Source organism: Haplochromis burtoni, unplaced genomic scaffold (genome assembly GCF_018398535.1).
Source record: "Haplochromis burtoni strain Fernald_Lab_line unplaced genomic scaffold, NCSU_Asbu1 Contig_2, whole genome shotgun sequence".
NCBI lineage: Eukaryota > Metazoa > Chordata > Actinopteri > Cichliformes > Cichlidae > Haplochromis > Haplochromis burtoni.
In genome coordinates, this window is record NW_024582363.1 from 1,653,533 (window position 1) to 1,667,370 (window position 13,838).

At 39.5% G+C, this 13,838-nt stretch overlaps 1 protein-coding gene across 7 annotated transcripts in view; it reads right to left on the reverse strand.

The window, feature by feature from the left end:
• Positions 1–13,838, reverse strand: part of kif13ba (kinesin family member 13Ba) — a 57,063-nt gene that overhangs the window by 31,170 nt on the left and 12,055 nt on the right. For all 7 annotated transcript variants that reach the window (XM_005913060.3, XM_005913059.3, XM_005913062.2 and 4 more), the window contains exons 4-9: positions 6,358–6,370; positions 5,858–5,918; positions 5,642–5,734; positions 4,925–5,105; positions 3,553–3,640; positions 2,714–2,848 (exon numbers count right to left, since the gene is read on the reverse strand). In XM_005913060.3, the coding sequence (XP_005913122.1) occupies positions 2,714–2,848; positions 3,553–3,640; positions 4,925–5,105; positions 5,642–5,734; positions 5,858–5,918; positions 6,358–6,370 (571 nt within the window). The remainder of the gene's footprint in view (positions 1–2,713; positions 2,849–3,552; positions 3,641–4,924; positions 5,106–5,641; positions 5,735–5,857; positions 5,919–6,357; positions 6,371–13,838) is intronic.

Sequence of the window (13,838 nt, forward strand, 5' to 3'; positions counted from 1 at the left end):
AAAGTCTGAATAACAGGCCATAGGGCAGGGGGTGGGCAACTCCAGACCTCAACGGCCAGTGTCCTGCAGGTTTTAGATCTCACCCTGGGTCAACGCACCTGAATCAAATGATTAGTTCATTACCAGGCGTCTGGAGAACTTCAAGCCATTTAAATCAGCTGTGTTGGATCAATGACATCTAAAACCTGCAGGACACCAGCCCTTGAGGCCTGGAGTTGCCCACCCCTGCCGTAGGGGCTGCTATGCTCACTGGCCGAGCTGCACCTGAGCAGGAAAAAACCCTCTGAAACAGAGTTTAGGGCAATCTGAAATCTCGGCTAAGAAGGATTTCGAGCATATAAGGTGATGTCATGGTTAGAAATACAACCATGACTAATATGAGAATACACTATTGTAACCTATTTTATCAGGATATATAAATGAAAGAAAATAAGGAAAATCATAATAACTTTAGCCATGTGTTCTGTTACATGTGTTCTTTTATTACATACAGAAAAGCTTTTCTACACTACATTTCGCAGCAGTTTGTTTGTAGTTGTGAGAATGTGTATGTGTTACTATAAAATAAACATTTGTTAAAGGGGTTTTCATTGTGCTTGGAAAGCAAAGCAACCTTATCTTGAGAAGCGGATAAGTTCAATCTTAAATCTTAAACAGCTGCATTGCATTGTCACCTTGAAATCTCAGGTAAAGTAAACTCAAACTTGAATTCTGAAAAGACTCGCTTATGAGATAAAGCTCACCCTCAGGGACAAGTGATACAGATCAGCCTCACACCAGCACAAGTGTAGATCCCCCAGGACTGAGCAAATTGTTAAACAAACAAGAGATGTTTATCCGTAACAGAAAACTAGACCTTTTTTAAATAATGCCCTGAACTGAGAAGTCATGTTAGACAGCTACAGAGAGCGGGGAGGCAAAGCTGATGACTGAATAGCACTACCACATGAGAAGCCACAACCTTTTGTAATTCAGTAATTTTAGCTCCTTACTACATCATCAACGATAGGATCTGTAGCCCGGAAATATAAGACTTGGAGATAAACACAAAAGTCTACAGTACCCTGACACTTTTGTCTTGTTCGAGTCTTAACATCTAACTAGCTATTCGAATAGTAAAAAGAGGAAAATACTTTATTATTAAAGCAGGGGAGTTGATACTCGAGTCAGTAACAAATGTAATGCTGTAATGTGTCTGCTCATAAAATGAGTGTCGGGGCATCAACACACAGATACACATGGTAAGAAATAGGATCAACTCTGCAGTGCAAAAAACAACTGCTGGAATACATTTTAAAAACTCTGCATTATACTACACAGCCTGCAAAGTGTTTTATGACACAGAGAAACATCAGGAAACCATTGAGATATAGATAGGTACACATGGCCAAAGCGCAACCAAATATGACCTTTGAGTTGAAAGCGTGGCTGAAAAGTCCAAACAGGACAGGATACTGAAAGGAAAACCAGTGACAAGATTCTGAGTGTCAGAATGACTCATCCAGCAACAGGTGATTCTGCTACTTGTCAAAGGTTGCCTCTTATTAACCTGCCCCCAACACAGGCTGCGTCATTTGAGGGCGGAGATGAGCTCCAATTCAAAGATCAACGGTCACTATTTCTTTAAAACTGGGGACAGATTATATATTTAGATTGAAGAAACTTGGAAGCTTAAATACGTGTTGAATATTGAAGTTGACTACCTTAAATGGTGTTCTCAGGGTCTCAGAAATACTGCTTACCACTGCCTAACAGGGTTTCAGTGCCATGAAACGAGTCCAACATCCCTAATGACTAATGCTCTGCTAGTCAGAGGATCACAAAGCAACCTAAATATTGCAGTCAGCACGGCAAAAACAGAAACAAAATTACTCAAATTGCACTGAATGGTCAAAATTGTGTTCTTTGGAATAACACAAACCAGTAGAGATTTTTAATCTGATGTTCACTTATGACGGGACAATAAAATATAGTGTTAAAAGTAGCAGAAGGATGTGTCAGCTAAGTGATTCACTCACTGACTACACAGTTTATGCGTTTGCTGTCTGTTAGACTTTGTTCAGCTTGATGAACCTACCGGCGAATTGTCTGGCCAACTCAGTGACTGACTCTGGGCGTGACTTGAAAGGAGAGCAGGCTGTATCAACTGACAAACTCACAGTCATGTCTGTGAATTATTAACAGGACTTGCTGGTAGCAACTCTAGCTGGAAATAAGAGCAAGGATCAGGAGAGACTAAGTGGGTCAGTCAGGACGGAGAATTAGTCATTTAAGTCTTTTCTTAAGAGTGCCTGGTCACATGGCGGAGCTGACATCATCCCTTTTGGTAGCTTTCTTTTTTCTTGTGGTTTAGATATTATTAAAAATAGCAGAAACATTATCGCACCCCAAAAAAGTTCAGCAATGATAATGATTAAAAAGTAAAGTCTCAATCATTTCTAAAGCTTTAGATTTCTCGTGCCCGGCAAATCCTTGCAGGCCTTTTGAAGAAAATCTATGTGTGATTGATGTGGCTAGACAGTGTAGAGCATATTTGAGAGCTTAGAAGTGGGTGGATGATGCAGCAGCTTGATGGTGCAGGGATGAGATTATGGCATGGGGACTGAGGGAACATGGTTTGAATCCAAGTTGGAACAGATGTTAACTAGTCATCTTTATAAATAACAGACCAGTCTTGTGTGAGCATGTGTGTGTTTGTGTTGTTATATCTTACCCCAGACTTTAAATCTTTGAGTGTGTGTGTGAGAATAATGTTGAAGACTGCATGCGATCGACTGCTCTCCTCATTCATGTTGGTAGCAGCGACAGTGCGTGACTTATTGCCCTCTGACATTAGAGACTCGATGTCCTGAAGGAAGAAGAGACAATAAACAAACAATACAATCATTTTCATAGTTTCCCATTTTGCTTTAATTTCAAAAACAGATTACATGACAGTATTTTACTAAAAACAGAAAATGCTAAAATATTTTGCCATGCCTTCATAAAAATCACTATTTTGTCACATAAAAGAGAAAATGCGACAAGCATCATTACAAAGCTCAAACTCCAACCTTTAATACTTATGCAGTGACAAGTTCATGAGTGAGGATGGATGGATGCAGAGATACTGTAACCATGACATTTAGCTTTAAATTATAAAATTGTTTGTTTCACTTTTATTTGAACGTGCTTTACCTCACTCCAAAGAATAGTTGTCAACATGGCCATAAATTACACGGCACATTCTTCGCCTATTTCTATATTTTATAATGATTATAATTTATAACTAGTGCGGTTGAATCGCCTGAAAATCACAATATAAAACAACAAAATGTTATCACCATTTTTGATTTGGTTGGTGAGACTACTAACATTTGGTACTTCAAGTGATATAAATACTCAAAGAGGACGGTGAGAGGAAATGGCAGCAAGAAACTCTGTTCAGGTGTCACAGAAAATCTGAAGAACTGATCAGACAGGATGTGTGGTGCAGTGCTGCATGGTGGATGTTTGGGGTAGTAGGTGACATAAATGCATGAAAGGTTTTTTTGTTCAGTGAATTGTTTTTACCTTGTAGCTGGCCACTGCTAGTCGAGACAGGCCATCCACGTATGGACCCAAAACTTTATGTTCTCTCACCCGCAGTGTTTGCCTACCCCTGGGCATAGAAGAAAATGAGGTTTAAAACAAAGACACGCAACATGGTCACTCGTGACCAATTGCATCCAATGCTTGAACAATGATGTCCAAGCAGGGGAGGCAGTAGAGGCTAGGCTTGCTCTGGTAACCAATAGAAGTCCACAGTGCACAGTTCACACTTTGTGAGCACTTGGCTCTCTGACCCCAATTCTAACTTGCCGCAGATCTAAGAACTTCATCATTATCTGACCCACAGCAGAGCGCATATGGCAGTCAGATGGTCTGCTAGTCTTTGGTCCGTTTTATTGAGGTTAAAAGTCATGCAGTGAGTGAAGGTCAAAGGTTATAGTGTCTGGGACAGCAGGCACAGGCCTGGGGTCCTGATTTACAGCTGACCTGCTGGACACGAACCGGACAAAAACAGTGACTGCAGGGCAGAATGCAAATCTTTTTATGCACTGACCACAGCAGCTGGTGGATCCAGAACAAATGACAGACTTTCACTGATTTATCAGCTAATCTGAGTTTATGTTAGAGCAGAGCTGCAAGCTGGTCATTTACCAGAAAAGTAGACTTACAGCAGATGTATTTTAGTTTATTGGAATTGTCATTATCATTATTAATGTGCATTTTTTTTTCAAATTATTTGGAAATAAAACATTTAGCGTCTAAAATATTAGAAATATAAAACATTTTCTATCAATGTTTCTCCAAGAACAATTTCAGGGGTTGTGCCTGACATGCAGGTCAAACTCTCCAGATATTCAATATACAATAAAGTCAAATGCAGAATATCTTCAATCATTTTTGCTTGAAGAATGCCTTGAACAATTCTAGACTTTCAAAATAGTTTTACATGCATTTTCTAAGAATCAACTTATTAATAAACTGAACAATAAATTTAAATGTGTTCTTATTCTTCAGTGCCTGTGTTTACAGTCTTTTAAATATGTAAAAATGAGTTTGCATTTGAAAATACACCGAAGACTGATGTAATTCTACACCTGCTGGTGCTGTTACAACCTTTGTGGGTTTTACAGTGAGTCAGCTCTAAGATGCTCAATCTAGTTTAATAGGATACTAATATTAGAAAGGCAGAATCTGCATTATAAGGATATGAGACGAAAGACAAACGTTCTGTAAATCTAATACTCTATTGATTTAAATTTGGCTCGTGGAAGGGAACTCAACCAAAGGCAACTACTGAATTGTTTAGGATTTATAAGAGCTGCCACACCTTTCAAATGAAAAACGAAACCACCCACACATTTGTAAAAGGGCTGATTGAGGAATGAAATCATACCCTTTGGGATCGAGCAGATCTCGGACCTTCTCATTGTAGATCTCCATGTAGGAGACCTCAACGGTGAAACTCTCCTCCTCCCGCTGTTCCTTCTGTGTCCGTTCAAACAAAGCACTGCACAGTCGAGGTATCAGCCCTGGCTGATCCACTGAGCCCATCATAGTGTACGACTTTCCCGAGCCTGCAAACACGGAGACAAATACTCCAGTTTCAGGAGACTGACTGCAGCAGGTATAGTTAAATGTAAAATAATTTCTTGTCTTTGTGGCAGCTGATACAAAACACTGCCACTAACACACAAAGTAATGATGGTACGATTGTGAAATTATTAAAGAATGATTTCACCTGACAAACAAGTAAAAGGTTCGACTCATTATGACTCATGTGTAGACAGTGGATCAATTTATGAGCTCCAACTTGCTGTCGCAGGGTCAAGATTATATGTAAAGTAAGAGTATGATAAGCGCTCTACACATTATGGGACATGAGATATCTGAAACATGTGCATGTATTTTAACTTCTGTGTCTTATTTGTACTGAAGAAATGCAAGTCGGTACAAGTGGTAGTCCACAAAGACACTCCTAAAAAAGCTTTAAGGCAATAAAATATAGATAGAAATCTGCCACACACTGTAACCAACCCCAGTTGTTAAGTTAGACGCTCTGTCATAAAATAAGATTCACCATAAATATGTGAGTTGTCCAAGTGTAAATTACCAGTTTGTCCATAGGCAAATATACAGGCATTGTAGCCCTGGAAGGCATTGTGGAGAAGACTTTCCCCAAGGCACTGGAACACCACCTCCTGACCTGCAGTTAAGTGGCACAAACAGACATAGTCGGTATAACTGAAGTATATATTTAGTTAACACATCTGGTAGTGATATTTTAATGCAATTTCTTTTTGAATGATTAAAATAAAAATTTACATACCTGCAAATTTTTCCTTATCTGTCTCATCCATGGACCAGAAACAATAATCGTAGGCAAAAACCTGTAAACACACAGACAAAACAGCACCACCATGACATGTTATACTGGAATATGTAGTCGCACAAGCCACCACAGTAAAAAAAAAGGTGTATATTGTGTTTTTAAATGCTCAAATGCTCAAATTGTGTAATCATAGCGACCATCAAGTCTCAAACGACGATAAAAATAATCACACACAGCAAAGAGAACCAGTGGGAAAAAACATTCAGTTTCTAGGGAACAAGTATTGCCTCAGGATTAAAATAAAGGTTCATAAATTAAACAAACCATTTTGGCAATAATGGTTTTACAAATCATTACTTTATATCGCTGCCTGTATGGTTGCACACAGCTCAGAAACTGAGCTGAAGTAGTACAGCGGTGCCTTTGTTTAAAACAGATGATTCACAACCATGGAATTAGTGTTGAAAATGTCTGTGTGTGTATTTGTGTGCCGTTACCTTGGACTGACTCCTGATGATGTTGGGAGGATCGAGGTCAACGGGAACATGTGGAAAGACAGAAAGACGGCATTTAGTGCAAATTAAAAGGATGCAGTAGGATGGGCTTTCAAGGCTAATTTTGACCCTAATGTGTAGCATGCAGAGATAAAAAGAGAAAGAAATTTATATGTGGGTGGACAGACAGGCAGACTGGATTAATGTCATTTGCTTTAGGCTTTCCTTGTTTTAACATTTACTTTAAAACATAGCCATTGTTGTAGTTGTTTACAGCTTCTGTGTCACATGTCAAAAACAGCCTCTCGGGGGATTTGGGTGTGTATCTGGGTGTTAGGGTGGGCGCTGCATTCATCTCTGAGGGTGTAGTAAATCGTTTCAGGAATGCGTGTGTGAGAATAGCACTAGATGTGTGAGATAGAGGGGTACTGAAGCTGGCAGTGTGTTAACCTTTAAAAAGAAGTGGAACAGCTCTGTATATCTGTGCAAGCTTTTACAGAAAAACTAAGGAAATATATACACAAGCAGCCTCAGTCATACACACGACAGACATCATGAGCTTTTAGCCAACAGCTATGTCCTTCAAAATGGTTTCCTCCAGTAAACAGACGGGAACTCCATCTGGTTTTCTCTGCATATGAGGAAATGTCAGTACAGGCTAACCTAATTTTAAATAGTATGTGCTGAAAATGAATTATAAGCTCTTAAACTGGCAAATCAATAACTAAGTTACAGAAGCATAAACATTTGACATCAACCTGCTCCACAGATTATAAGAAATACATAAATTAGAGCATGGTTTTACATTATTATATGCATGAAGTAAATGAGTATGTGTCTGTAAATATGTGCAGACACATATGTGATTCCAGTTTCCACATCTTGGAGTAAAAGTGGACTGTTCAATCAATTCAATAATTCTTACTTCCCACAAAAAAACACAACAAAATGTGTGAATCTGAGTGTGCAGAGAAAACCAACCATTTTAGAATTGTCATTACAATATGAAGTATGACTGAATACTGGTAAATCAAGCCTGGTGTAAGGTTACTAGCAGCCAGCTTAACTGTCAAATCTCCTAAGGTGCTTAAGCACAATAATTATGCAAGTTCACTTCAGGCCACATTTTACAAGATGGATCATTTTAACTTAGGCAAGCGATCGCATTTGACGCATTTGCTGAATTGGTGCCAAGACGCCGTTATTACTTAGTGAGAAAGAAAAAGAGCTGGAGGCCATACACAAAACATTCTACTGCAGCAACTCAACTGGATTTTCTACTCTGGAGGAATCGCAATCATTTTGTTTTATATGGTTTACTCACACCCGTTCTAAGTGCCAATCTCTTTTGATCAGCATTGCACTTCACGCTGCATTCCTATTGGTTTGTTAGTCGACACGGGTCAAACCAGGGCTCACAGCATGAGACAGTCATCCTAAATTTGACACTGTCTGAATTTTGTCCCAGGATTTATCTATTAAAATGTCCTACCCTGAACCTCTCACAGTGCTACACAGGACTACCAATCTGTGGTTAGGGTCAGGCCGAACTCTCAAAGCATACTAGTGTGACCCAGGCCTGCAGATTCTTTTCAAGATCAAGATTGTTCAGTGTGAAGCCACAAGCACTGATTAGATTGGTGTTCCCTGAGAGAGGGAGTCTCTGGCAGTGCCTGTGACTCCTTCTACCATAGTTCATATTCACTTCAAATGCAATAAGGTTTTGTCTGTTGTCCTTTATTCTATTCATCCTAACTCTCCTCTCCTGTCACCTTCTTCCTCCATTAGTGCAGTGGTGGTGCTGCCCAAAGGGTGAGGGCAGCTGTCAGCCAAAGAGCTGCATCAAGTCAGATCATCATCTGACTCGATGGCTTGAGGAAAGAGATTTCTAGCGGTTTAAAAACCCACACTCAGAAATACTTCTGCCACCAAGGCCTACAACCTTTCACCGGTTTCCTTCTAAAACACATTACTGTACAGCTTAATATTTGGCAATGAAAGCCTTGCTTAACCGAACTGTTCCCATTAGCATTAATCCTTTGTCTAAATATCTGAAACACATTTAGGCCCTCATAAAGATGGCATCACGAGAAAACACACTTGCACGAAGACATCCTCACACCTGTTTCCTTTTACCCATGCACATTCTTTATAAACCACTATAGCTGCAGTTCTTGCACAAACCAGCCAGCAATCTGTAACACTTCATATTTCACAGACGTTCCACTGCTGATGTGTTGCATTCAGAGAGCAGATGCACGCAGACCGATTCCTATCTGCTGTGTAATTGATACCAGTAGCTATTCTTCAATAAGTATCCAATCAGGACTTCCTACAAATGTTTTAGAGGGTTTTGTCAATGCTAGAAAGTGAAGTTTATTTAAGTTCCCAAGTTAAAATTCATTAATAACATTTACTCTCTTAAACCACAAAAAAGGGGATGAGATAGGAGTAATTTTATACACTATCGTTGTCATCCACACCCTTATTTTCAGATTTTTATTTTTTTTAAATCCTATTCTTGGGGGCTTTTAAGAAGTCTTCCTGCAGATGCATCTCCAATTCAAGGATGAAGCTAACTTGACAGGTTTTGACATACACAGTGATGACAGCTGTCACAATTGCTTCAAAGGCTGCTGGCAAGAAGGGTCACCCATGTTTTGCGTGATATGAAGCTAGGGACCCCCCCTGACCAATGAGCGAGGAGAATGAGACGGTCAGGAGAGCTGTGAACCCGCCTCGTGCACTTCTATTAGTCCCTCCCTGCTTCAGCCTACTCCTCTGCTCTGATCGCCGTCATTTAAAAAATAACTTAATGCATGGCTGCTTTCCCCCCCTCCTCTCTCTCTCTCTCTTCTGTTCTTGCATTCCTGCTTTCTCTCTCTCTCTCTCACTATCTCTCTCTCTCTCTCGGACTGTACCATCCATGGCGATGTAGGGAGGAACAGGAGTGGATGATGGAAAGAAGGCTGAAGGTAGCCAAGGGGTTTAAGGAGGAAAGAGCCTGAGTCTGAGACTGGAATGTTAAGCTGAAGCACAAAGAGCATAAGAGCAACACGGCACATACTGATGGCACATGACAACAGTTTTAGTACAGTTTACACAGGTTGGTATGTTATAGAACAATTGGCCCTCACATGGTGTGTAAATGATTAAATGACCTGAATTTATCCTCCTATATTAACAAACTGTACTCTCCAGACAGCATACAATGTTTTATACATAGCACATTTTTAACCTCTGCACATTCACTGTATATGTGCAACAGCAACCTGCTATTCTTCCGATGAGCAAAAATCAAATAATATAGAGAGTCTGCTTTTTCTGTCCTAGTTCTTACTGCTCGATGTTCTGAATGAGTAATTAATTAACCAGTTAGATGTATCAAGTCCCCCCCCCCAAAAAAAATAAAGCCAGAAAAAATCCTTCTGAAAATGTATACATTCAAGACTCGCTGTAGTTTAAGTGTGTCTGCAGTGATCATGTAAGTACTGCTGACATTAAGCCCCAAACCAAATTGAAGCCCAAGTAAATCTAGTTCAGTTTCTCAATCCCTGTGATGCACTTTTAGCGGAGTTCTGGATGGTTACTTTCCCTGCCTGCATTCAACCCTTTGCAGCAATATGACAGAAAACTTGACCTACAAAATATAAATAGATTGCATCATTTGTATTATCAGGCAACTGAACAGTAGAGCAATTTGTACACAAATAAGACAGACCAAGCTGTTTATGCGGCTTGGCTTTGATATGAACACTGAAATTAAGGCTGCAGATTTTTTTTTTAAGTTCCACCATCTCATACACTCAGGGTTAGTTTACCACTACTACTAAAATCCACAGCTGGGAGAGGATATAGTAAAGGTGGCAGTGACTATCGCAGCCTATTTATATATTTGTGCGATCAGCCAGTGCTCTCCTGCTTCCCTCTGGTGCTAAGCAGGTAAAGTATGCTCAATTTATTGATGTGCTTACATTTAAGCTCTCTTCTTATCGCTGCACTACAGGCCAAACAAAGTCCATTTATCTTCAAGATGTTCATGGAAAAGTCAAATATTCCATCGACTGCTCACAGTACACCAAAACAATTCAATTTCTCACACATTTTAATTTTAGTTTTTATGGCTGTCACTTTCAGACAACAAAATTTATGGATTAAAGATTGCTGTGGACCTAACTCTGTATTCTCTTGTCAAATATTAAAGCTAAAAGCAAATGAACGTGTTAGCTTGGACTTCGCTGTTATTGGTTAAATCCTATCTGACATTCGGATAAAAGATCAGCTGGACCCAAATTCAAAAGCTGATGGAATACTGGTCACAATGTACTTATTTTTGCACTGATGTATTCTGTTTTTATATTACATGTGACAACAGGAGCTAGCAGGAGAGCTAATATAGGAAGCTAACAGTGAAGAAAAAAACGTTTGGAGGTATTTAACACCACCTTTACCAACACCTTTTGTTTGTGTGTGTTTGGTAAAGGTTTTCATTTAACTGCAAAAGATGACAAAATGATCTGATAGGAATGTAAATCTCCAATGAGATGAAGCTTTGACCTCAATTTTTTTTTTTTTTTTTTAAATCTCTTAATAGTCTTGCCCCTTGTTATTTCTCTGAGTTGCTTCACCCTTGCACACCATCCCATGCTCTTAGTTCAGCTAACTAGATGCTTTTGACTGTCCCAAAGATATTTTATACATCCAGAGGAGACAGTCTTTGCAGTTTTGGCTCCTAAGATATGGAATGCCCTGCCATTGGAGGTCAGACAGGTTCCATCTCTTGCTGCTTTTAAAACTTATTGAAAAACACATCTTTTCTCCTTGGCTTTCAACCAAGAGTAAGTTGTTATCCGTCTTAAATTTTTACCCTTAGTATGTACCGTTACCATTTCAAATGTTTGGCCATCTTCTATGAATTAAGTTATAGCTGATTAATTGTTACATTGACACTTTGTTCAGTTGTTATGTTGTTTTTAAAGTGCTTTGGAAATAAAGTGATGATGATGAACATTTCAACATTTTCTCTTGTTACATCCACAAACGGATGTATTTTATGTGATAGACACAAAGTAGCCCATAACTGTGAAGTGGAAAGAAAATAAAATTTTTGTATTTAGCCCTCCTGAGCCAATTCTTTTTTGAACCTTTAATTTTTGGCAATTACAAGTCTTTTGGGGGTAGTTCTCAACTGCTAAGTATCTACTTTTAAGATTTGGGCAGTGACTATAGATAAAAATTAGCGTATGGCTAAATCTGATACATTTACAGCAATGTTTATTAATGTACATTGTCCCTCCTATAAAAACAAAAAAACAAAAACAAAATAACAACAACGACAACACAAGCTCCACCCCAAATTCTCTTTGTGAAAATAGCTCTAGTGCAGTCAGATTGGAGGGACAGCGTCTGTGAAAAGCCATTTTCAAGTCTTGCCACAGATTCTCAATAGGATTTATTGGACTTTGGGCCATTCTAACACAAATATGCTTGTAATATGCAACATTGTAGTTCTGACTGTAGGCTTGGTGTGGTTGTACTACTGGAAATTCTACTTTGTGCTCCTTGCCTGGACTGTCAGTTTAGATGGATGACCATATCTTGGTAGGTTTGCTTTAATGGACTGCACAATGCTCTGCGAGATTCTCAAAGCTTGGAATACGTTTTTAAAACCTCCACAACTTCATCCCTGAACTGTGTGGTGTGTTACTTGGTCTTCATGATGCCATTTGCTATTAATCATTAGTTATTATTAATCTTTTTTTTTGGGGGGGGTTCCCCCACAGCATGCCTTTTGTCCAGCCTTCCACACATCACCCTCATCCAGTTGCAGCAGATGGCTGCCCCTTCCTGAGTCTGGTTCTGTCAGAGGCTTCCTTCTGTTAAAAGGGAGTTTTTCCTTCCCACTGTTGCCAGGTGCTCACTCATAGGGGATCATCAGATTGTTGGCTTTTGTCTGTATTATTGAAGGGTCTTTAACTTATAAAATAAAGAGCCTTGAGGCAACTGTTGTTGTGATTTGGTGCTATATAAATGAAAAACTGAATCAATTCTGAATTCTCAAACAAACCTTTGAGGCTGTCACAGAACAGCTGTATTTATACTGAGATTCAAGTATGACAGGTGGACTATTTACTAATCAGGTGACTTCTGAAGGCAACTGGTTGCACTGGATTTTATTTAGGGTTGTCTGAGTAAAGGGGGTTGAATACACCAGACTTTTTAGATTGTTATTTGGAAAAAGAAAATGAACACTATATAACATTTTCCTTCCAATTCACAAAGCCAATGCATCAGTATCACCTCTACTTGCAAGAGCAGGAATAATGTGGAGTCATAAGCCAGTGTGTCAGTCTTTTCCATCTTGATTCTAATGCAGACATTTTATTAGTGGACCCCCAACACATGGTTGGTTCACACTGAACAAGTTAAGCACCCGCCCTTACTTTACATTCAAGTGCCATCTTTTCGACATTAACACAAACACTGTAGAGCATTCACTCCCAACACAAATCTTAGTGAGCACAATAAAACCACTCTTACAAGCACAATGTATACTGCCCTCAGACATATGGTGTTACACACACCTCATCCAGCATCAATTCAAGATAAGGGGCCACATAGCCACTTTTGTGTATCGCCTTGGAAACCAAGCCGCCTGTATTTGCCTCGTTGACATCTGATGGGAGACAGATCTTTTGTCAGAGTGTGTCAACATTCAGCTTCACGAGTCCAAAGCAAACAGCCTCAGGTCATCATGCAAACTGCAGCGACTGATGACGTGGCTGTAGGGAAGTTAGCTGCCTGCTTATCAGACACACAAGTGCAAAGTACCCTGGCAAAGCAATGCAGATCCTGGAGGTAAGGACATCTCTGGTGAGAAAGGACACATGGAAAAACACCAAGGATACTAAGTTTAATGAGAGATTTAATATAAGACGAAAAAAAGACCAAAAAATCCCCCACAAAAAACTCATTAACCTTGGTTGACAGAGTGAATAGGGAGGTAGATAATTACATCATTAATGTATCTTTGATGGTCAAGAAATTTCCAACTTCAATCAAAAATGTATCACCATTATAGTGAGTCATAGAGTCAAAGGAGCTTGCAAAGAAAAGCGTCTGGACTTCTTTAAGTTGCTTGAAGACGTTTCACCTCTCATCCGAATGGGAGGTGAGCTGAAACGTCTTCAAGCAACTTAAAGAAGTCCAGACGCTTTTCTTTGCAAGCTCCTTTGACTACGATGACCTGGATGACTGAGAACCTTCACAGACATATGAGTCATAGAGTGGTCCCCTGAACAACTAAAGTGGTCTGCCCAGGAAGAACTGAATCAGACCCACACACAGGACACACAACTGAAAGGGAAAAAATAAGGAAATGCCTGCTGAGTCCTTTCAAATACTTGTAGTTGTTATCCGCACTGCAAAGTTGTTTTTTGGTTATTTTTGTTAGTTGTTTTTGTTTCCTCCCTCAAAGGTTTTAC